The 22,243-nt window shown below is 45.4% G+C and overlaps 8 protein-coding genes and 1 non-coding gene across 10 annotated transcripts; 5 read left to right on the forward strand and 4 right to left on the reverse strand.

Moving 5' to 3' along the window:
• Positions 1–1,967: 1,967 nt before the first annotated feature.
• On the reverse strand, positions 1,968–7,357 carry LOC131261822 (titin-like). Its single transcript, XM_058263661.1, has 2 exons — positions 2,362–7,357; positions 1,968–2,200 (listed from the first exon to the last, which is right to left on the reverse strand). Exons 1-2 carry the CDS (start codon positions 7,355–7,357, stop codon positions 1,968–1,970), a joined length of 5,229 nt encoding a protein of 1,742 aa, XP_058119644.1.
• Positions 7,358–8,940: 1,583 nt separating this feature from the next.
• On the reverse strand, positions 8,941–10,029 carry LOC131272818 (diphthine methyl ester synthase). Its single transcript, XM_058274680.1, has 2 exons — positions 9,834–10,029; positions 8,941–9,766 (listed from the first exon to the last, which is right to left on the reverse strand). Exons 1-2 carry the CDS (start codon positions 9,966–9,968, stop codon positions 9,065–9,067), a joined length of 837 nt encoding a protein of 278 aa, XP_058130663.1. The 5' UTR covers positions 9,969–10,029; the 3' UTR covers positions 8,941–9,064.
• A 324-nt stretch (positions 10,030–10,353) lies between these two features.
• On the forward strand, positions 10,354–12,035 carry LOC131261831 (probable tubulin polyglutamylase ttll-15). Its single transcript, XM_058263672.1, has 2 exons — positions 10,354–10,389; positions 10,446–12,035. The coding sequence occupies exons 1-2, from the start codon at positions 10,354–10,356 to the stop codon at positions 12,033–12,035; spliced, it is 1,626 nt and encodes a 541-aa protein (XP_058119655.1).
• A 976-nt stretch (positions 12,036–13,011) lies between these two features.
• LOC131272494 (cleavage stimulation factor subunit 2-like) lies at positions 13,012–14,456 on the forward strand. Its single transcript, XM_058274242.1, has 2 exons — positions 13,012–13,271; positions 13,332–14,456. The coding sequence occupies exons 1-2, from the start codon at positions 13,135–13,137 to the stop codon at positions 14,362–14,364; spliced, it is 1,170 nt and encodes a 389-aa protein (XP_058130225.1). The 5' UTR covers positions 13,012–13,134; the 3' UTR covers positions 14,365–14,456.
• A 121-nt stretch (positions 14,457–14,577) lies between these two features.
• On the forward strand, positions 14,578–14,650 carry Trnar-ucg (transfer RNA arginine (anticodon UCG)). Its single transcript has one exon. It is a non-coding gene; the product is annotated as a tRNA-Arg (tRNA).
• A 241-nt stretch (positions 14,651–14,891) lies between these two features.
• On the forward strand, positions 14,892–15,565 carry LOC131259020 (dynein axonemal light chain 1-like). Its single transcript, XM_058260430.1, has 2 exons — positions 14,892–15,049; positions 15,124–15,565. The coding sequence occupies exons 1-2, from the start codon at positions 14,892–14,894 to the stop codon at positions 15,563–15,565; spliced, it is 600 nt and encodes a 199-aa protein (XP_058116413.1).
• A 34-nt stretch (positions 15,566–15,599) lies between these two features.
• LOC131272353 (zinc finger protein ZPR1) lies at positions 15,600–17,280 on the reverse strand. 2 transcript variants are annotated; one of them, XM_058274064.1, is made up of 3 exons: positions 17,063–17,280; positions 16,410–16,963; positions 15,600–16,340 (listed from the first exon to the last, which is right to left on the reverse strand). In XM_058274064.1, the coding sequence occupies exons 1-3, from the start codon at positions 17,171–17,173 to the stop codon at positions 15,644–15,646; spliced, it is 1,362 nt and encodes a 453-aa protein (XP_058130047.1). In that variant the 5' UTR covers positions 17,174–17,280; the 3' UTR covers positions 15,600–15,643. The 2 variants fall into 2 exon arrangements, with proteins under 2 accessions (XP_058130047.1, XP_058130046.1); XM_058274063.1 differs by having other exon boundaries at positions 15,600–16,963.
• A 179-nt stretch (positions 17,281–17,459) lies between these two features.
• Positions 17,460–19,406, reverse strand: LOC131272792 (uncharacterized). The gene is made up of 3 exons (XM_058274648.1): positions 19,060–19,406; positions 18,182–18,739; positions 17,460–18,116 (listed from the first exon to the last, which is right to left on the reverse strand). The coding sequence occupies exons 1-3, from the start codon at positions 19,174–19,176 to the stop codon at positions 17,877–17,879; spliced, it is 915 nt and encodes a 304-aa protein (XP_058130631.1). The 5' UTR covers positions 19,177–19,406; the 3' UTR covers positions 17,460–17,876.
• A 391-nt stretch (positions 19,407–19,797) lies between these two features.
• LOC131272588 (protein RFT1 homolog) lies at positions 19,798–22,056 on the forward strand. The gene is made up of 4 exons (XM_058274391.1): positions 19,798–20,016; positions 20,114–20,322; positions 20,391–20,886; positions 20,952–22,056. The coding sequence occupies exons 1-4, from the start codon at positions 19,957–19,959 to the stop codon at positions 21,888–21,890; spliced, it is 1,704 nt and encodes a 567-aa protein (XP_058130374.1). The 5' UTR covers positions 19,798–19,956; the 3' UTR covers positions 21,891–22,056.
• Positions 22,057–22,243: the final 187 nt, after the last annotated feature.

The raw sequence follows: 22,243 nt of genomic DNA on the forward strand, positions 1-22,243 counted from the left end.
TTGTTCTTCCAAGGTTGAAGGGTTCATCTATATCTCAAACACGTGCTTTGTTTGAAACTGTTGAAACAGACGAAAAAATGACTAAGCCTTTGTCGATTGTTGTGACAGCGCCCATTATTTCCTGGACTGCTTATTTCAGGTAGGTGTGCGCAAAGTAAACGTTGCTGTTTAAAAATATCATAAAACAAGGTGTCCCTATAAAGTCATATGTAAACATATTTTGTAGAAAGACCTGCACCATGGAAAAATTATCAAAACTTATGCAATGCGGTTTATGAGCGGTTTTAAAATCATCACTACCACCAGAACTACCTGCCAGTGGAATGCATACTTCCCATATCGTTTTGGGTCAGTAAAAACCACTCCGCAAGAGAGGCCAACCCTTTCTTATCTCCGGCCGAGTGCTTGTAATTGGTGTCAGCTCGCAAACACTCGCTAGCTCCCGCGGGAGGTTGATCGTCGCAAGTGGATTGTAGATAAAAAATGTATACGTATAACATATGAAATGGAACACCCAAATCGACTCACATCAAACACCAACTTACTTACCTTACCATATAAAAGATTCACCGCTGTGTCATTGGCCTTCATTATCAACGTTTCCAGCGAGGGCTAAAAGCTCACGCCGACCACCATGAAGATGGTTAAATGGAGGTCACTTTAATAAAAGATTACGTGCTGCAACCAGGATGGACACCGGGTTTAGATACCATTTTACCCAGGGTTGCGCCAATTATATTTCACAGCGTGCGCCATGTACTCACTGCTAAACCACTGCGTAAAACTTTGACAAGATACTTTAAAAAATATCCCATCTTCTCAAAACCACAAGACATAAAGGAACAAAATGATCGAGTTTAACCATCAAGTTTTCAAGAAAAAGAGCAACATTTAATCTTCAAGAACTAATTTACTTTTGCTAGCAAAAAAAATTTTTCCGAAAAAATGCCGCTTTCCAACCGACAAATTAACTCATGTACGCTACACTTTGCCATCAACATCAATAAAGCCTAATGCTTAAGTTGTTGCAAAAATATGAAAGTATGAAAGTTATATAATAAAACGAACTTAAATATGTATAATGCGGTATAAAATAATCAAATTCTCTGTACAAAAAATTTGGGAAAAAAATTGGATTGAAAATGATGAGTAATAACATCAACCCAAAAACCTTTCTTTCTAATCAATCAATTTCGCCACTTGTAAATATTCTTAATAACTTCATAATACATCTTTTTTCTTTAGAAAGAAAGAGAAATTGTGATTTTATTGCTGATATTAACAAGCTCTTTTATTGATAGTTTTAAATTGGTTTATAAAACATTATATTATCTCTTTCAAGCAACAGTTCTAGACACTGTACTGTGCATTTATTTGATAATGTTTGCTTTCAATTTCTACTCGCCCTTTTGTTGGACTAATGGATGTAGAGTTAAAGGTAAGAAAACCTACAATTAGTTAAATTGGTTTGAAAAACACCCTGTCATGCAAACTGTACACTTTTTTATTCGATTTGGTGATTAGACAGCTGATAGGAAAAAGAGGCAATGATTCATTGGATGAACGCCGTTACTGTACGATGGGTGGCACGAACCGTGACGATTTACTATGCACATCGTCAGCGTTACAGCCATGCCAGAATGTGAGCGGAAGCGGAATACGCTACATTGTAACGCTGTGCGATGCGAGAACGGCGGAAATGGGTGATTAGTGTGTCGAAGGGCTGGTAAGCTAATAGAAACTAAAGGAAAACACAATCAATGCTATGTTGAAAACGGTTTCATCAACTGTTTAGTGGTTATATTCGCTTTGCAATTCACTACAGTCTAACGCAACTACAGTGGATGGAAATGCGGTGGAAATTAAAGGCCGCTATCAGATTGTATGGTTCTACTACGCTCGGTTAAGAAGGGCGCCGTACGCACGGCGTTGAAACCAGCAAACTCAGGTTCGGCTACCTCGAGAGTTTACAATTTACGCTTGCCACCACCGTTCGGCATGCCGGCACTGCTGATCCGCTTACGCATATGCTTCGGCAGCACCCGGATGACGGACGAATCCATCTGCACCGGCATGGTGCGCTGTCGGGCAATCAGCAGCAGACTCTGTACATCCAGCGGAGCGATGGCGGTACGATTCTTCGGCAACGGTCCGTGTTCCGGGTCCCGTCCCGTAGCGGCCGGAGCGGTCCGCTGTGGCCCTACAGTAGAACGTATGCACAGGAAAAGAGCGGGATATGAAACGCAAGCAGGGAAGGGGTAGAGAGAAAGAGAGAGAGAGGGAAAAGAAGAAGAGATCTCTCAGTTTTCCACCTGTCCCACCGTGCATGACCTCCCGGTCGGTCTCTGTTCCGCTACTAACTTGATCGTGATGAACTGTGGCCTTCCTTGTGGTCCTGCTCGCCACTGGAACCCGCTGTCGGTTCCTCGGTCTTCAGAGGGTCGGACTTCTCTTCGGAGGAGGTACGCGCCAACTGTCCCTCGCCGGAACCACTGCTGGCCGGTGCCGATTCCGGGGTTGGCACGCTGTTCAGCGACGATGGCTTACGATCGGTGGACGCGTTTGTCGATTTTCCCGAGTCATCCTCGGGCGTGGAGTTGCGCTGCAGGGCAACGCCACGCGTTAGCGTCATGCGCCTCGCAACCGTATCGTAGTCGTCGATGTTGAGGCTGTACATTGGCCGCTTGACGGTTCCGAGGGGTTGATGGTGTGGCGGCTGCTGCTGATTGACCGGGGTTGAATCGCTTTCCTCACCTCCGTCCCCAATCGACGGTAGAGCCCTACCACTTCCAAGCCGTTTCTGATCGAGCTTGATCTGGATCACATTCGATGGGTACTCTTCACCACTCTCCGCCGACAGGTCCTCGGTGAAGGTACGCATGGTACTGTGGTAGTCACGCAGCAACCGCTTCTTGTGCGTACGGTAGGAGCGCTGGATTTTGGTGGCCGCTTCCGCCATCGCCTCGTCCTGCTTGTTTTGCTCCTCGCGCTCGATGAACTCGTCCAGCGACTTATCGATCGCGGCATTCCCGAACGATGCGTACGGAATGTTGGAGGATGTGTTCTGCGAATGCTTCCGGAGGTAGCTTCGTTTACCCGCTGTAGCCTGCTGTATGGTGGCCTGCGATGCGATGGTGGACTCGGTGTCTGTCGACGCGATCGTCTCCAGGGCCGTGCGAACATTGTTTTCATCCACCGGTTCTTCCGACGACTGCGTCGGATCGAAGTAGTCCGAGTCGGCGACCGAAACCGAAGAGGCTAAAATCTTATTCTTGATGTGTCCGATGTAATATCCATCGAACTGATCCTCCTCCTCAACGTAGTCCGGATCGTACCGGCGTGGATCGACCGGATCATCGTCCGCCAACGTATCATACCGCTGTAAGCCGGTCATTTCCGTCATACACCTTCTCATGAGTGGTCGAGTAGTGGTCGGTTCTTTTTCTGTCGGTTCCTCATCACCGGGCTCCCCATCAGCGACTCTGCTGTGTAGCTGCTCCTGGAACTGTTTCGAGCGCATCGATACCATCACCATCGGATTAAATTCATCCTCTTGTTCGGCCGCTTCGGACGATGATCGTGCCGTCAGTGCCTGGGGCTCCATCCGGTCCTGCTGTACCCCATCACTCGATCCACCGGCATCAGCAGGTTGAGTTTCAGTGATGGGGGCTTCATCTAAAAAATCGTCCGTGAACGTTCGCTTCGTGGTTGCCTCCTCCGTCACCATCTCCGGAGGTTCCTCCGCTACAACAACATCCTTGTCGTCTTCATCGGCATTACTTTCCTGGCTTCCAGCACCCGGAGCAGCCGCTTCCGGTGACCCATCGGGCTCCTGGTTCTCCAGTTCACTTTTCTTCAAGCTGTAGAACAACGCTTCCGCCGAATCCTTGCTCAGCTGACTGAGGTCCACCTTTTTAATTTCTTCTAACTCCTCCACCTGCTTGCCACCACCTGCATCGTCGTTATCGGGACGTGTTGTTTTTGTGGGTGTTACCTCCCGTTTCACACAAGGTTCCTCGATCACTTCCTCCATACTTGCCTCCCGTTTCTCACGCTTAACACAAGGTTCCTCAATGACCTCTTTCAAGTCACTCTCCTGTTCAGCTACACTTCCTTTCGCAGTTTCTTCTGTTGACCCAATCGGGGTATCAGCAGACTTACCGACGATCTCCTTCAAATCACCACTCTGTTCCGCTGCACTTTCTTTCACTGCTTCTTCCTTTGACCCTTCCGATACGTCATCAGATTTGTCGATGACCTCTTTCGAATCACTCTCCACTTTAGATGTGCTTGGTGTCATTGGTTCTTCTGTCGTGCCTACCGGTGCGTCGTCGGATTTTTTGACCGAAGGTTCTACCTCTGCCAGTGCCTCGGAACTGGCTGTATCTGCAACATCTTGCTGTTGACTAGCTTCAACTTCTGCGGGTGTACCACCTTCTTCTGGATTGCTTTCAGTGGTAGACCCCTTCGGTAATACTTCTACACCATTATCTTTGTCAGTACTCTCTTTGCTACTTGATAAGGATTTTTCTCCAACATTTTCTTCCCCATTATTGCCTTCATCGCCTGTACCCCCGGCTAAAAATTGGGGCATATTATCCATTACCACGCTCTCCAGTGTAAGGGGTTCTTCGGGTGCTTTTAAATCCTTTTCTTCATCCGATTTCATCACATCAGGCATATCTTCTGTACTCTCCTCACTATCCTTACCTTTTTCAACCGAATCACTCACTGCCGCCACTGATTCAGCATTCTCTGGGGATTTCTCACTTGCTTGTGGCTCAGCTTGTTTCTCCACTTCTAGAGCCTTTTCATCCGAACTGATCTGTAAGGAAGCAGCCGTTGGTTCAACCTTCTCGGAGGGTTTATCCGAACTTTCAGTATCATGGGGATGTTCTTCAGCATCTTTATTATCCGTGAGTGGCATTGATTCTTTTTCTAAGGAATGCTGCTCCCCTTGATCTACTGAGTGTGCCTCTGGTTGATCATCTTTCCCGTCACTTGAAGGGTTTGAATCATCTCCATTTGCACTCGCTAGTTCGGTATTAACTTTTTCGGGGGCCTGTGCACCTATTTCTGTAGCACTAAGATCACTCACATCACCACTGTCCTCTTTTGAAGCAGAAATTTCCTCTGAATCATGTCCTTCTATTGGGTTCACTTTTTCCTGCGACAAGTTCGGCTGATGATCAAGATCTTTTAAAGTTTTACTTTCAGCACCCTTACTGTCGTCCACTTCGGTGATAGGTTTATCGGATACACTATCTGCTGTTTCCTGGAACAAGTTCGGTTGGGGATCAGGATCTTCTGAAGTTTTACTTTCAACACCCTTACTGTCGTCCACTTCGGTGATAGGTTTATCGGATACATTCTCCTTCGATTCCACAACTGGTTCTAACATATCGTTTGTGACATCTTGTACGATTTGCTTATCCGATTCAATAGCGGAAGAGCTAGCGTCATAACTGGCATTAACTTCCGCAACAGCTTGTTCTTCACCTTCATTCTCTTCCGTCTTCTGGCTCGTTGCGCTATCTTCTGTTGGTTGATCGTTCATTTTTGTCAAACTTTCTTCTACTGCCTTTTTACCCTCGTCGGATGAAGCGGTCTGCGGGTCAACGCTGTCCGATGGTATCAATTTATCATTCGATGGCGTTTGTTCAACCATTCCTTTTTCTTCTTTAACTTCATCAACGATCTGAATATTATCGCCATTGGACTCCACTGTGTTTTCGTCGGATAATTTTTTATTATTTTCATCGTTCCCCTTATCTACCTCGTCGATGTTATTTCCTTCAGTAGTTTGGGGTTCTATTTTATTTTCAGCTTCCTCCTCAGCCTCGTCATCATCCAATGCAACTCTAGACACTAGGCTGATCTGTTTCACTACTGGTTGTGGTTCAACTTCAGACACTATTTCCTCCGTTTTCTTATCGTCCTGTTCAATGTCGCTTTTTGCATCGGTTTCTTTGTCTGATTCATCTTTCGTTGGGGATTCAATTTGCGTTTTTTCGTCATTAGATTTTTCAAGGGACGCATCTTTTGTCGGTAATTTTGTTTCGCTCTCAGGCTCACCAGTAACAACCTTTGAAACCGCTTGTTCACTTTGTGTTGCAGCAATTTGGTCCGCTTTCTCATCCGGTTGTGGTACTTCTTTAGTCTCATCACCTGCTTTGGTACAACCATCGTCGACGTTATCGGTTAGTATATTAGCTTCACTATCAGAAGATTTACTGCGTTCTACTTTAACTGCCGTTGGGTCGGTTCTTTCAGGCATTATTTCACCCACATCGACTTCTTCCTTTGCTGTAGTGTTCTCATCTAGTGGAGCTACATTATCGGATTCTGTTTTAGATTTTTCAACTTCCGCAACAATTTCCTTAGTAGGCGCTTGTTCGTCCACTTCAAAGACATCCTGCTTAACTGATTCAGGTGCATTCAAGGTCACATTGGAGTCAACCGCTGCTTGTGGTCCCTCAGGTATATCTTCCCCTGTAGGGACATTGCCCACATCGGTAGCGCCTTTCGAGTCATCGTCTCCTGCCGTCGGATCCTCAGAGTGTTTTTCCAATAAATCATCAACGTTCGCATGCATGAAACAGGTTTCCATATCCTGCAAGGCCATTGCGCCGTTTTCCTCCACCAACGGACCACCCGGCTCGGTAATTTCGGCCGTACTGGGAGCGGTACCAACATCGTCCCCATTGCCTTCCACCAACTCCTCGTCGCCAGTCTCCTTGCCACCGGTGCCCGAGTCCGAATCCAGTATCTGCTCGTCGTCCAGCACGTTCGATACGGCCTGGGCAGCCTCGACCGACTGTGCGCTCACGACCCTCGCGCTCGGTGCGGCCTCCGGAGGATTGTAGTGCACCTTAACAACTTCCTGCTCCACCACCGACACCGGTGCGCTCTCTTCCGAAAGGGAATTCAACTTTTGCACCTCTCCCGCCTCACTAATCGGCGGCTTTTCTGCCACCGTCGGCACGGGGTTGTCCTTTTCCCTGGACGATTGTTTGCGAGCACGACGAGCACGCCGACGACCCCGCGACTTGGTGCCACTTCCGCCACTGCCACTCTCATCGCCTTCCTCACCATCACTAATCGAGGAACCTTCTCCGGTCTTGCCGCCGAGGCCCAGCTTCTCGCGACTCTTTTCCTTATAGTCCGCGTACACCTGATACGCATTGAACGTCTGATAACCCCGCTCCAGTTCACCGTCGCGCTCGCGAATCAAATTTTCGAAGTACTCGGCCGCGTGCACGTACAGATTTTCCGGGTTCTCCTTGATTACACTCTTCGCCAGCCCGCGCATTAGCTCCGGCAAGCCGTCGGGAATTTTGGGCGCCGAAATCGGCATCGCAACCTGCAACTTTGCTTTCGCACTTCAACTGAGTACACCAACAACGTTCCTTTTCGGTGCCTGGAAAGGATCTAACCACGGCGTTGGCAGCGACGGCCAACTTAACCAATCCCACCTCCGGGAGCCACACAAACCGATCGATAATGTTTGAATATTACTTCTATTCTACCGTCCCGTTTCTTCTCGAGCTCTTTTAGGGGACGGTTTTGCGCTTGGTTTGCAAGGTTACGAACGATGGTGAAGCCTGTGGCAGTTCAGGCGGCCACGGTTTGCGGACTAAACATAGAACTGCGTCGCGATGCGACTGTACGGGCTTTCCAAGGGTTAAGTGCACGTTGGCGTAGCAACGGCGACGGGACAACAAAACGGTCCAATCGTTATTGCTGGAGCCACTTGAAGAATCCTTCGTGATAGAAGTAATAGAGTACGAAAGGAAAAACAAAAGTCCGGGTAAACCACTAATCCGGAGGTCAACGATCAAGATGAATCCACGACCCTACCGGTTTCTGCATTAAAATTTCCGTCAAAATTCAAGTTGAACCCCCCAAAGTGGGAAAGTATTTATTTTTTTACTATTTTTTCGTTATTTCTTATTGAATTCGGTTAACTATTTATTTTTCAGAAAGAACGGCCTGGCCGTATTGCTTAAATTCGGTTGACTAATTTTACTGAAAACATATGAAAAAATGAAAACCTCCTCAGGATAATTGTTTTCATTACAAAGCTTGTATATTTTAATATTTAAGTTGGTTTCATAGTACTATTTAAAGCTACACTTACCTTATGATAAGTGGGAACAATTTACGACATACAAGCACCTTCCAATAGTGGCCATCACCTCAACCCCACTGCAAGATGCATATTTATACACCTGCCAAAAGATATTTCTTTTTGGGCGAGTTGCCAACGCGAATATTGATGGCAATTGAAGCTATGCCGAGTGAGTATTACGGCGTACCGTAAAGCATCCGTAAATTATGGAGTGAAAACACAGAGTGCAATAACACCACAGAGGGCCATGGTTGTCTTAGGGGGGAAAATATATGGCAAATATATCTGTGCATTCTTCAACACAAATTCTATTTTTTTCAATCATGTTTATCAATTATATTATCAAATAATTAACTATTTTCAAATAGGAAAGTATGGTAGTGCTGAGAAGAGGATTTTCTTTTTTCCTATAATCGCCCCCCACCGAGACTCCCCGCGATTCTCTAGACGCATTTATTGCCCTGTGCGACTTTGGAAGGATTTCAAGGACAAAATATCCGCCAGCGCACGCTAATCAAAAGTCGATGAACTAAGGCGATGGTTTCAAATTATACAGCGCTTTCAACATGCCACAAACCGGAGCACGACACTGAAGACGGTGAACTCGCGACTCGCGTTGCCCTTGAACCTTGGGCCACGCGTTGTGTCCAATGGTAAGATGCCTAGCCAAGAGAGGTTAGCGTCAATCGACGATAAAATCTAGACTAGAATATGATTTAAAAGTTCTTTCCAACGCATTTGTTCTTTTCACGACGAACGGAACTGTTGTGCCATTAACACCATCACGCCACCACGGATTGGATTATTTTGTCTGACTCATTTAGATATTTGCATGACAAAAAATATACATAAACTTTATTCCATCAAAAAATCGGAAAAGGAAATTTTGGTGTGACCATTTCCATCGCGTGTGTTAGCGCTGCGATGGCTAACCTATGATTTTTGTAGGTCTAGTTCAGCGAACTGCTGAAGAAATTCTGTCTCCAACGGATGCAGACGTCCGTTGGGGATGATTAATGAGTGTAGGGGCGGTCCTAGGTCAACGTCCTTCATATCTTTCAGTGAACAGGCTAAAATTTTCTGACTTTCATGACCTACCCGTGCCAGTCCGACCACCAAGGACTTTTCGCTCAACCCGTGTCCTTCTTCTGGTTCATTCTTGTTTGCAACTATTGCCAGCAATTGATCAGCAGCTTCGCTTACCGACATAAACCGAGGCGGCATATATTCCCGTTTTTTCTTCATCAGCGACTCTAGAGTGGGTTCTTTCACTTTGATGTCTAAAAGGCACAGCGTGTGCAGACCGTGCTGCAGGTTGGCAGCAATCTTCTCGTAGAAGCTGTCCGGTTTCCAGTTGTCATCCCAGTACGGGATGGAAACCGTTTCCCCGAAGTGGTACAGTTGAAGCCCACAACATCCAACCGCGTTCATGATGGAAGCGTTGTGCACGACGGACGTGTTAATGCCTTTTTCTTTCGCCCGCAGCAACAGATCGGTGTGCGTTGTTGCACCAAACGGATCGCCAACCACCAGAAAGGCAATGGACTCGTTCTCGGAACCTTGCAGTATTTCATCGGCACGTTGTTCCACCATCTCTCGATCGGCCAGTATTAATTTTCTACCGTAAAATTCTTCCTACAAAACAAATCATCTTTGAAATTAAACATCAACTTGTGTACATAGATTGGTTGTTTAGACGCACCAGTTTTTCCTGACCGCAGGACAGTATTGATGTGTAAGACTCCAGGTAAACACGTGCACATTGTTTGATGATATTTAAACCTTTCACCGTGATGTCCTCCGGATCTCCTAGGCCGAGACCAATTATGTAAAACATTTTACCAAGAATAAAATGTATTATTTCGCAACAAACGCACCGTGAAACTCCTCTCAACCGGCAAACAATGTAAACAAACCGCACGTGTGGAATCTTCTGACAATAAACAATAACAAAACTCAGCTGTTTGCAATTTCAATAAATGTCAATTTCACACCGTTCTCAACCTTGGGTCTATGTATCTTGAATGGGATATTTTGTGATTTCATTTGTTGTTCTTCGAGTTAAGCGACGAACCCAAAACCTGGTTTTGCTAAAGAATGTTAAGTAACGAATCACATTAGAAAGTTTCGGTTATTTAAACGACAACATTTTCTTTACAACTGGCCAGTCAAGCGTTTGTGCATGATAGGATTGTTACTGTTCTGTGCACGGTGAATCGATCATGCCCGATAAAAGAAAGGAGGACAATAACAAAAAGGTAGGTCATCGGATAATTACGAGAGCAAACTACTAATCAAGTGTCTTTCTTTGCAGCCCGACGAGCGTGCCAAGTCTGGTGAAAAGGTTCGCCCAGTTCCAAATGCCGACAAGCAACCCACGCACACTGATGATGGTGGAAGCTTTTTCGATTTGCGAACCAAGTCCGGCCAGATCCTGTTCATGGCCGTAACTATCACCGCAGTAACGCTTGTGCAGTGTCTTCCGAAAGAATCTTTAAAATCCTTCCTACGTCTGGAGTTTCCCGCGCAACCGTGTAAGCCGAACGTACGCATTGTGGAAAAGGAAGTGTTTTCCAACGAACCACGCCCAAAGTATTGGATTTACGGACGAAACCCCACCGGAGGACATCTGTTGCACGTACACAATGTTTTGCAGCGGCTCGGCATCGAACAAACAACGAACGATAGCAACGAATGGGATTTACTGTGGGCGCACGATTATCCTTTTCGTCAGATAAACCTCCAACGTATGAAACCGCATCAGCTAGTAAACCACTTCCCTGGTTCGGGCTACATCACAAACAAGGTGGACCTATCTACCACCCGCCTACCGTACATTCCTGCTGCCTTTAAGCTCCCCGCTGGAGCGTCCCTGTTCCGCGAGTACGCCACCGCCAATCCGGGGAAAAAGTTTGTTCAAAAGAACAACCAGCACCGCCATATTCAGATAAAAGAGACCGAAGAAATTGATTTCAACAGCAACGATACGTTCATCCAGGAATTTATCGATGATCCTTTGCTGGTCGATGGTTACAAGTTCGATATCGGTGTCTATACCGTCATTACATCGATAGACCCCTTGCGAGTTTATATCTACAAGGGGGATGTACTATTTCGCTATTGCCCTGTGCCGTACTATCCATTCAATGCTTCCAATGTGGATAAATACATCGTGGGAGATGATTATTTACCCACGTGGGAAGTGCCTTCTTTGAAGCAGTACTATGAAAAGTTTGGTTTCGGTATGAAGGATTCATTTGACGCATATGTTAGAAGTACAGGGCAAGAGCCCGATGTAATTTGGCAGCAGGTTGAAGATGCCATACGGACGCTGATACTAAAAAAAGAGCCACTTCTTGCTGCCCTCCTACCACGGTACGCCAATCGGAAAAACTTTTTTGAAATGATGCGTTTTGATTTGGTAGTAGATAAACAGCTAAAAGTATTCCTTATGGAGGCTAACATGAGCCCCAATCTATCTTCGGCTCATTTCAAGCCGAATCGTTTACTGTACGAGCAGGTGATTTACAACCTCTTCCAGTTGGTCGGCGTAGGATCGAGCATTCGGCGTGATTCCTTCCGCAAACGAGCGGTGGAAACAGAGGCGATGGTTTCGTCAGTGAAAAATATAGCTGTCAATGCCAATCAGTGCTCGGAGCTGCCATGCATGGAATCGTGTGCGCCAGTAGAGTGCCAGCTGTGCACCACGTGTCTTGAAGAGAATAGAGTGGCCGATATACACCGAGCCTATCGAGAGCACATGAACCGGGGTGATATGAAGCGAATTTTCCCAGTGCCAAAAGCTGATCAACATAAGTTAGATTACGATAGTCTCACGGCCAGTAACCAGCTTATGTCGCGATGGTTTGAAGAAAAGTGCAAAGTGGATCATTCATACTGTTAGATATATTTGAATTATGTTGTTAGAAACACGGGCCGCGAAGGTAGGATCAATTCAAAAACACTTAATTTATATTTTTTTACAATGTTATCGGAAAAATTCCTTTCAAATTTTAATCACGTTACATAAAACTTCACTTTATAATCGAAACTTAATTTTATTATTTAAGTACATCAACATTAAACGAGTTGAGACATTTTAAAAGTAGAGTTATGAACCTAAAATTTCATAAATGAGGTGGGTCAATCATAGGAAGTAAGTTTTAAATTTCAAAAAGCAATTACAGTTCAAGCATGTACAACGAAATGATACGATTCTTCAATAAATTTTCCCGTAAATTTTAACTTACGATCGAAACCATTAGCCAGCTAAAAAATTTACTATCTGAACTAGATCTGATGGTAGACTTCGAAGTTGCGGCACAATCATCTACACCAGGGGTCTCCAAACTACGGCCCGCGAGAACCTTTCCTCCTTGGGTTAATGTGGCCTAACGCTACGGTTATTCTACCCAATGGGGCCCGCGTTAAAAAAAGTTTGGAGACCACTGATCTACACCATTGCGCTCGATATGAGTTGCTTGCCAAGATCGGTCGAGTTTTTCAATATATTCAACCGCTGGACAACCTGTTCAGAAACATCCCAATGATTCAATAGTAAAAAAAATTTACTTTTGTGCCCTGTCGCTAGCTTACACGTGCTTACGCGCATAGCAAAGGGATCCTTAACATGAAAAATAGTTGAGATTTGTTTAGAATTTAATTAAAGCGTTCGATTCTAGTTAATAGTGATTGCATCTAACAATCAAGAATGTAAAAAAGTGCAATAGCCCATAGTTACACACAATTTTTAAATGTCCTTTTTGTGCATCCCCAAGGTTGATGGCGAATAGGTTGAAATATTATCTTGACTATACTAACCTTAACGTATCAATCTACGTTTATATTGTTGCCTTCGGCACTTCAATTTCCCGACGTCAAACTTCATGTTTGGTTGCATCTGATGCGCGGTGTTTTTAATTGTATTTTTACAAAGTGGTTGTAAACTAGCTGTACAAATTTATCAATTAAATCGATTCTAGAGCAAGGTACTTTTTGGCAATATGGGTGATAGAAACCATGACGCCGGTATTATGGACAAATCCATGCGGTCGGTGTTTGTCGGTAACATTCCGTACGATGCTACCGAGGATGCATTGAAAGAAATTTTCTGCGAGGTTGGATTGGTGCTGTCGATGAAGTAAGTTGAAGCATTACCCTATGTAATGGCACATAGATTTACTTTTTGTTATCCCCGCAGATTAGTGTACGATCGGGAGTCCGGTAAACCGAAGGGCTATGGATTCTGTGAGTACAAGGACAAGGAGACGGCCCTCAGTGCAATGCGAAACTTGAACGGATACGTATTCGGTGGCCGCCCGCTTCGAGTGGACAACGCTTGCACGGAAAAATCGCGCATGGAAATGGCTGCACTCTTGCACGTGACGCGTGCGGAAAGTCCGTACGGTGAGCATTGCCCTCCACATCATGCGCCGGAAATCATAACGAAACATGTCGCCAGTCTACCGCCCGAACGTCTTCACGAGATGATGGTGCAGATGAAGCAACTGGTGCAATCTAACCCATTCGAGGCACGCCACATGCTGATGCAAAATCCTCAACTAGCGTACGCATTGCTGCAAGTGCAGGTATTAACGAAGGCAATCGATCCAGCGGCTGCATATTCGTTCCTTCACAAAACACCCTCAAATCCCAATTTTGGCGAATCGTTCCCGCCAGCGCAGCAACCTGCAGGAATGGCTGGAAATGCGGGACAATTTATGCCCTTGCACGGTGCTAATGGGAACGTCGACAATTTTCGCCCGAATGTTGATCCACGACTTGGCCGACAGGCAGCAGCACCGGGCAATAACGATTTTGATCTACGAAATCGTTTCGCTGGCGGTCAACCCGCCCAACGGCCTCCTCAGCTGCCACAGAACGCACCATCATTTCCAACCGATCCCCGTCAACGTCCAGTTGACCCCCGTATGGGCAAAGATCCACGCTTGATGAACAACGCCGGTGGCCACTTCGGAGCTAATGCAAACCAAGCACAGCCGTCCGGTGGTAGGCCCCAAATACCGCAACCTAGTGCGGCATCACTGTCTGCTGCGTCGTCGGGACTGAATCTGGATCCATTGTCTAGTGATGCTACAGATCAGGAGAAGGCTGCACTCATCATGCAAGTTTTACAACTATCAGATGAACAGATCAATCTATTGCCACCGGAGCAGCGTAACAGTATCCTTGTCTTGAAGGAGCAGATTGTCCGGAGCTCGCAAATCCGATGAATGAATAACATGTGTGTTGAAGAGTAAAGATTCGATGTCATGATTAATTGTCAAAACTATACAATTTAATAAATAGTTTTAAAATAAACAAACGGTACTCTATGTTAGATTCAAGAACAAATTTTCTCCAGTTGATGGAATTCCAGTCGATTATCAAAAAGGAAAAAAAAACTTGCTGAATATGTACACGCTTTGGACCCTCCCACCAAAAACGGCCGTGTGGCCTAATGGAGAAGGCGTCGGACTTCGGATCCGAAGATTGCAGGTTCGAGTCCTGTCACGGTCGCAATATAACTTTTTTTTCCTTAACTTTTTAAACGTTTCGAGGGGTAACGAAATCAACAAAACTACCAGGGGGGATGGTGGGTTTATTATACTACGACACACATATTATTTTAAACGTTACTATGGCAATACACCAACGATGTTTTTCTTCCATATTAGTTTAACACATTACATTTTTTCTGTATCTACTTGTGTTTTTCGACTAGTTGAAGTTAAGTTAAGTTAACAACCAAATATTCACAATGGCTATAGCAAAAGCTACGACCATCAAGGAAGCCTTAAAACGGCTAGAAGATCGTACTAAAACTAATTCGTGCGATGAAAAAGAAATAGATCTATGCTTCCAGTGGCCTCCGATTGAGAAAATGGATACCACCTTTTCGACCCTTACCGCATGCCAGTGAGTATCGAGGGCCATTGAATGGTTTTTCGAATTAACAAATGTTTAAGTGTGATTCCTTCCCACTACTTTAGGAAATTGTCTCTTTCGACGAACATGATTGATAAAATTTACGGATTGAGTGGTATGAAAAACCTTCGCGTTCTATCACTAGGACGCAACTACATCAAGGCAATATCCGGTCTGGAAGGTGTAAGCGACACACTGGAAGAACTCTGGATCAGCTACAATTTGGTGGAAAAGCTAAAAGGCATCAGTGTGCTGAAAAGGCTGAAGGTTCTCTACATGAGCAACAACCTGGTCAAGGATTGGGTGGAGTTTAACCGGCTCGCCGATCTGCCCGTGCTAGAAGATCTGCTGTTTGCCGGGAATCCTCTGGTCGAGTCAATGGAAGAGAGCATTTGGCGGGCGGAGGCAAGCAAACGTTTACTGTCGCTGAAAAAGCTTGACGGTGAAACGGTCATCCGGGAGGAATCAGAAAATCAGAACGCACAAGGAGCTCAGCCTGAAAAATAAAACATTCTTTCAGAGGACAAACAAGCCAGAAATGTAAGCGGGTTATCCGGGCGTATGCCTTATATTTGTCTCATCTTATTAATTATCTCCTGCTCCCTCTTCCATCGCTTCCTCGCCGTAGTTTTCTGTTTTCATATCGTTCAGACCCATCTCTTCATTCTGCTCGTACGAACGATGGTAGCGAATTATCCGCAAAGCCGTATCGGGTGTTCCGTCATCGTTCAACGATTGCACGTAGCTGTTACCGCTCGGATCGTCCAGCACTATCGTCAACTGTTTGTTACCGGCAATCGCCTCATCCAGCTGGCCGAAGAATTTATCCATCCGCTCCTTCGTTTCCGCGTCGTTCGAGTCCATGAACATACCCGTGCTTTCAATCAGCTGTTCCCGCATCGCCGTCAAAAGACCCTCGATCGTGGTGAAACGTCCACCCAGCGCTCCGGCACCGACCTCACAGTCCAATTCGCGTACAAGAAGATTACACGATTCGGACTTCAGGACATCGCGTGAGAAGTCGATTTTTCCCCGAACGGTCACCTCAATTTTTACACCCTGCTCCTCAATCCCGCCGCCTGGTTTCACTTCGTTCGTGCGCGATCCACAGTTGTCACAAACCGTGGCCATGATTACCACCTCCTTGAAGTGCGGTATCTTCGTCACCTTCATGTTGGTCTCGCACTGGGCCGAGCACTCTGGGCATTGTGTTTGAAACTGCAGCACCTCTCCCTGCAGTTCTTCCAGCGTCCAGGCACCTTCCTTGATCGGTTTCAGCAGACTGTCCACTTCTTCCGGCACTTCGGCAAGTTTCGGCTTCTTTGGTGAACTACCGGCGTCCGCCGGACACTCATCAACCTCGTCGTGTGTGAAAATACCGAGAAGGTGATTTTGTTCTTTCGTGCGCTTGAAGTGTGAAATTGTCGTTGCCGGATCTTTTAGTGGCGCGTTGGGATTCTCAATGAAACTGTTGCCGGAAATGTCGGACAGTGCTAGCGTGAAGGGACTGTTGAGATCCTTGAGCCCCTGCAAGTTGGTGACAAATTCGTCTATCTTTTCGGCCGCTTCGGGGTGCTGGATTCGACGCACTGGTTGGTCCTGTTCCAACCCACGTATCACCCGATCGATAATGCCCTCAATCGTGGTCACTTCACCCTTCTGCGATTGGGCCGGAATCTCAAAATCAAGCTCCTCTATCCGTATGGAAGAAAAGTCCGATTTCACAACGCGCCTATTCAAGTCGCGCGCCGTTGTCACCTTGGTGCAGATGGTAATGCCCTTCGGGGCGATTTCACCACCCGGTTGTATTTCGTTGTTTTCATACCCGCAATGCTCACAGGAGAACGACATTATTACCACTTGCTTGTAAAAAGGAATTTCGGTCAGTAGAAGGCGCGTCATACCCTGGAAAAAGAAAATAACGCATTAAAAACAGCTAACTTAAAACTAACATGAAGTTTTTAACCCCACTTTTCAGTGCCCGGTTAGTGCTCCACTACTTACATTCTCCTGACAATTCATGCACATGGACTCTATCTCTGTGACCCCCAGTTCTGGCTCTTCCTCCACGTTTAGTTTCGGAAAAACCGTGTTATGTTCCCCGATGGTCTCCATAATTGTCCGAGATGTATTTTACTAGTCACGAAATATACCGTAAACCGATGTTGAACTTGAATGTCTTTCTAGAAAAAACACTTCTATTCCAGATCACAATCACGATGCAAATGTACGTAAACAAAGTGCCTTCAATGGTTACCAAGCTCTATACACTGGAGATCAGATAACTCTATACATCTTGATATTCACTCCGAGGTGCTTTAATTTGTTTGCAAACAAACGTTTTTTTAAATGCAGTTTTGTCGAATAATATGGGACTTTTAAATGTTTCGTTTTATTTTATGCAATTTATTTCGTGATTTTCTAACAAAATTAAACAATTCAGCTGATTTTCAATTCCTTCCGTTAAATAAAATTGTATTTCACTACAAAGAAAACATAAGATTTGTTGTTTTTTTGTAAAATTGCATCAAATAATTTGCATTTATTTCATGCACATTTTCGCAGAAATATGTTTAACTTTGGTACCCTTTGCCTCCAGCGGTAGTTAGAGCTTTGGCTCCGATCGGTATGTTATAAATTAACGCTCGTATCGCATCCGATTGGACCACAAGCGATCTTTGATTTCATTTATGAGTTTAAAGTCTTTTTTGGCGAAGGTTTAACTATTGTTGCAATAGGCAAGCATTTCGATGGCACCAGGCATCATTTGTAACATAAAGTGAGCGACCCGTTGCTAGGCGGAAGTAGTATCGTATAATTAGACGAATTTTACTAACTGCAGATGTCCATCGCTGCCCCCGACGTAAACGGTAGTTTTCTCGGCACCGACAGCCACTGAGTTAATACAAACGCTATCAGAACCAACGACTACCTCGCCGGTAAGTTTCGGTTCTTGGGTGTCGATCCCGGACCACTGCTTCAACGCACCACCATAGCCGGCAGTGTACAGGTACTCGTCACTAGCACTCATGGCATTAATAATCATATTATGGGCATGCTGTATGTTAAAAAGAAAAAGTTGTTGAATTATCGTCCAACCTAGGACTGACTCCGTTTTCTTACCTCTTTGGTCCATATCACGGGGTATTGATCTTTTCGGCTATTCTTTATCATGGTTATGCCGAGCCCATCGCGCGTAAGTATGGCCACATTACTGTACACACCATCTTCGGTGCAGTTACCGCACAGTTTCACCGGGCACTTGCCGGGGATGGAAGCTTTGGTCATAAAGCGGCCGGACGCAGATCCTTCGATGATCTCTGTCACCGTAAGATCATTGTCCCGAATCGAGTAGATTATGTTGTTCTGTATGGCCATCGAACGAACTTGCTCCACCACGTTAAACTTGTACTTGATGCGCTGATCGATCCACATGGTGATGATGCCTTTATCGTCGCCACTGTACAGGTTGTCGTTACGATCGACAAATAGGCATTCAATTTCATCGTTGCATTTCAGCAGCTCTTTGCATTCATCGCCGTTGACCGGATCGGTAAGGCATTTGATCGTCCCATCGCAGCTGCTGGTGTACATGCGCCCTTTTGAGTCAATGGCCATCGCGTAGATGTAAACTTCGTGAGGTGTGAGTTCCTTAAGCAGTCGCAAATCTTTGCTCCATACCTGCAACGTGAGGAAATTGTTTTTACTTTCGGCAACTAAGCATAAAGGTAAAATTTTCTTGTGGCGTTTGTCAGATGATGTTGAAACTTTTATCTTCAAAAACAAAAGAGATAACCGGTATCTGTATCTGGATAAAATGCTTTTTGTTTTTGATATGCAAGCTGGCAGTTTGTCAAGTCTCTTTGATTTCAAGCAGAACAAAATGCTCGAAATAAAAAGCTAATTTTAGCATGCCCATTTCGTCATCGAGCAGCCAATGTAACCCACGCAACATCGAAAACAAACCATTTATGGTTAAATCAAGGGAATCACAACCATACCTTAACTTTGCCGTCTCCGCCAGCACTAAATACGTGATCGTTATGGTACAGAACTGCGGTTATATCACTGCTGTGTTTATCCGAATCGGATGATATTTTTTCCACCGTTGCTGGCATTTTCGGAGGCGAAGTATCTGTTCCGCAACGACAACAAAGTCAACAAACTTTTCAGATGGCACAACGTGAGCTTTTGGTAGCGGAATTGTCTCTGCGAAACTGCTCGTAAAACTGCTCAATCGCTGGACTACGCAGAGTGGAACTCTTATCAGCAAAACACCAAAACAAAGCGATTTACTGTTACTTCTTTACTGTTGAAATGTGCAATCAGTATCTGCGATTAGGTACCCGCCGGGTATCGGCATCGGATTTTATTTTGCTGTGCAATTTTCGCTGCACTTTGCTGTCATTTGCGACGTCATATTCAGCTGTCATTTTAGATAGGTGCAAATTTATTTTAACGATCATTTTGATGTTTGAAATTTTTAGCTCTTATTCAAAAGCGTTGAGTACAATTGTTTAACGTAAAATGTAATCTCTGGATATCAAACGGATTTGGTTCATAGCAATTTAGTTTACATTTTCCAAACCGTGGAGAGCAACCCATCAGCTAATGAGCTCAATGGTGCAGCACTTCCAACGTCATAACAATTGACACTGACAAAGAACAGCTGGTCGCTGTAAACAAAAATAATCATAGCGATAATTTTCTGTACGCTTTTTTCCACTCAAGGTTGTGGTTTCGTACGAGTTGTACACGCTCAAAACCTATCAGAATTTTCTAAAATGTAACCGTTTCCTTACCACACTTTGAACAACAATCCCTCCCGTAGCCGACAAGTTTTTGGTTGTGTGTTATCTGTTTCGTGTTATTTGTATATCGAAGAATTTCAATCCATTATGGGAAGAAATGTACTCGCCAGCAGCTTACAGAATGCATCCTTTAGTATCATATTTCAGGTGAGGTGTATTGAGACCAAGAGGTCGTGTTGTGTTACCGGTGGCCCCCACATAGGCATCTTGTGTAATAGTTTATTGAAAATGTATATCTTTCCAGATTATTTGCCGATGCATCACATTCGCGATAAATGCATTCATCGTGCGGAACGTGGGCAGAGAAGTGTTGGGAATTACCAACGTCCGTCTGTTACTGCTCGAGAGCACATTGCTTTTCCTCTCTAAGGAAGCGATCATACGATCGGCACTCAGCTCACGCCACAATAAGCAATGTAGTTGGGCACAACTGATTAATCAGCTATGGATCACGTAAGGACGAATAAACCATCCCGTCCTACTGCTACCGATTGTCTAATAACCATTTCGTTGCCTTACAGCGTACCGGTATGTTTTGCGCTGGCCATCCCGTGTCTGTATGTCTGGATCAATTGGCTTTCGTCGGTGGATGCCATCTACGCCGAGCAGTACCGGTTTGGGTGCTTCGCAATAGCGTTTGCTTGCATCATAGAACTTACCGCCGAAGCACCCATTTTCGTCGGTCAGGTGTTTTGCTTCGTGAAGCTTAAGGTTATTCTCGACACAGGGCATATTTTCATCCGATCGTTTATCTTTATCGCGATCGTGCTGCTCAATAAGGACATAACGATTTATGCGTTCGGAATCGCACAGATCACGAGCGCCTGTACGATCATTGCGGGAAACTATGCATTCTACTATTTCTACATACCGAAGCTGTTGCGGTATCGGGATGAGTTAAAAAAAGTGGACGATAAGTATATCTTACGTGAAAAGTATGGCCAACAGTATGAGAATATGGAAGATTTCCCGTTTGCCTCCATTAAACAAATGCTTCCAGGAGTTTTACCAAATCCGGTAGGTAAAAGACCATTGTTCAGCCGTATTCTTATTTATACTAACTGCCAAATTTTTATTCCCAGAATTCCGTCTTTAACTCAGATCTTCAATCGCTTGTGTTGAGTTTCGCCAAACAGGGTATATTGAAGCAAGTGCTGACCGAGGGAGAAAAGTACGTCATGTCCGTCAGCCCTGTGCTAACCTTCAGCGAGCAGGCAACGTACGACGTTGTGAATAATATGGGTAGCCTAGCGGCACGGTTCATCTTCCGACCGATCGAAGACAGCGCCTACTTCTACTTCACGCAGTCGATTGCACGCGACACAAGCCTCGCCCAGCAGAAGCGCGAAATCGTCCAGGAAACGTCCGACGTGCTCGCATACGTTCTTAAAACCGTCTCATCGATCGGACTGCTTGCATTTGTCTTCGCCCAAAGCTACTCTGGCACGGTGCTGCTTTTGTACGGCGGGGCAGACTTTGTAGAGGGTGGCCTACCGGAGCTACTGCTACGCTGGCATAGCTTGGCCATCGTTCTGCTCGCCCCGAACGGTATCACCGAGGGGTACATGTTCGCAACGAACACCGCCAAGCAGATTGACACGTACAACTACTACATGGCGTTCTTCTCCGTGACCTTTCTGCTGCTCTCGTACCAGCTGACGAATTGGTTCGGACCGGTCGGGTTCATACTGGCCAACTGCTGCAACATGAGCTTCCGCATCGGGTACAGCGTTTTCTACATCAACAAACACTTCCACCCGGTTGGTATGAGCCCGTTGCTAAAATCCTTGCCCGGTCCGATGTACCTGAGTGTGCTGATAGTATGTGGAATTGTATGCAAGATTTCCGAATCGTACTTCAGCGGTCGATCAATCCTGTGCCACCTGTTTATCGGGGCGCTCTGTACGGCGCTGTCGGTGGCCACGTGGAGTTTTGAAAACCGGGAACTCTTGCGCACGGGACTGGCACGGTATCGTACGCGTAAGCAAAGCCTTACTCCCGACGACGGCCCTAGCCGCTGAAGAATCCGAAGCGTACATCCCTTGCTCAACTTAAACCAAAGAAAGTAGAACAATATGTAGCTTCTCTTTTTGGTTGTTTTACACGTTCCTTACTAAAAAAGACGATCGACCATAGGACCTTTAACACTACGCACTGCAATATTGTCAATTGATTGCGCTTCTTTTTTACCACATCTTCCACGATGGCCTGAAAGGTCCAAATATAGTGAGCCTTTGCGTTGTTTTCCTTCTCCTCAATAGAATTCCGTTAGCTTAACAAATCAAAACCAGCACCGCAGTTGGGAGTGTCGCACAGTTGTCCGGATAGTGAATGCAAAGTGTGATAATGAGAAATAAAATGTACTTGGACTACT

Source organism: Anopheles coustani, chromosome 3, assembly GCF_943734705.1.
Source record: "Anopheles coustani chromosome 3, idAnoCousDA_361_x.2, whole genome shotgun sequence".
In the NCBI taxonomy this organism is placed as follows: domain Eukaryota; kingdom Metazoa; phylum Arthropoda; class Insecta; order Diptera; family Culicidae; genus Anopheles; species Anopheles coustani.

Excerpts from the sequence above, each read along its gene's own strand:
- LOC131261822 (XM_058263661.1), bottom strand. The coding sequence starts at position 7,357 with ATGCCGATTTCGGCGCCCAAAATTCCCGACGGCTTGCCGGAGCTAATG. Across the intron at positions 2,201-2,361 it reads CCACAGTTCATCACGATCAA|GGCCACAGCGGACCGCTCCG; the intron begins GTTAGTAGCGGA and ends GTTCTACTGTAG.
- LOC131272818 (XM_058274680.1), bottom strand. The coding sequence starts at position 9,968 with ATGTTTTACATAATTGGTCTCGGCCTAGGAGATCCGGAGGACATCACG. Across the intron at positions 9,767-9,833 it reads CCTGCGGTCAGGAAAAACTG|GAAGAATTTTACGGTAGAAA; the intron begins GTGCGTCTAAAC and ends TTTGTTTTGTAG.
- LOC131261831 (XM_058263672.1), top strand. The coding sequence starts at position 10,354 with ATGCCCGATAAAAGAAAGGAGGACAATAACAAAAAG. Across the intron at positions 10,390-10,445 it reads AGGAGGACAATAACAAAAAG|CCCGACGAGCGTGCCAAGTC; the intron begins GTAGGTCATCGG and ends CTTTCTTTGCAG.
- LOC131272494 (XM_058274242.1), top strand. The coding sequence starts at position 13,135 with ATGGGTGATAGAAACCATGACGCCGGTATTATGGACAAATCCATGCGG. Across the intron at positions 13,272-13,331 it reads GGATTGGTGCTGTCGATGAA|ATTAGTGTACGATCGGGAGT; the intron begins GTAAGTTGAAGC and ends TTATCCCCGCAG.
- LOC131259020 (XM_058260430.1), top strand. The coding sequence starts at position 14,892 with ATGGCTATAGCAAAAGCTACGACCATCAAGGAAGCCTTAAAACGGCTA. Across the intron at positions 15,050-15,123 it reads TCGACCCTTACCGCATGCCA|GAAATTGTCTCTTTCGACGA; the intron begins GTGAGTATCGAG and ends CCACTACTTTAG.
- LOC131272353 (XM_058274063.1), bottom strand. The coding sequence starts at position 17,173 with ATGGAGACCATCGGGGAACATAACACGGTTTTTCCGAAACTAAACGTG. Across the intron at positions 16,964-17,062 it reads GCATGAATTGTCAGGAGAAT|GGTATGACGCGCCTTCTACT; the intron begins GTAAGTAGTGGA and ends TTCTTTTTCCAG.
- LOC131272792 (XM_058274648.1), bottom strand. The coding sequence starts at position 19,176 with ATGCCAGCAACGGTGGAAAAAATATCATCCGATTCGGATAAACACAGC. Across the intron at positions 18,740-19,059 it reads GCGGAGACGGCAAAGTTAAG|GTATGGAGCAAAGATTTGCG; the intron begins GTATGGTTGTGA and ends CTCACGTTGCAG. Across the intron at positions 18,117-18,181 it reads CCGTGATATGGACCAAAGAG|CATGCCCATAATATGATTAT; the intron begins GTAAGAAAACGG and ends TTTAACATACAG.
- LOC131272588 (XM_058274391.1), top strand. The coding sequence starts at position 19,957 with ATGGGAAGAAATGTACTCGCCAGCAGCTTACAGAATGCATCCTTTAGT. Across the intron at positions 20,323-20,390 it reads ATTAATCAGCTATGGATCAC|CGTACCGGTATGTTTTGCGC; the intron begins GTAAGGACGAAT and ends GTTGCCTTACAG. Across the intron at positions 20,887-20,951 it reads CAGGAGTTTTACCAAATCCG|AATTCCGTCTTTAACTCAGA; the intron begins GTAGGTAAAAGA and ends TTTTATTCCCAG.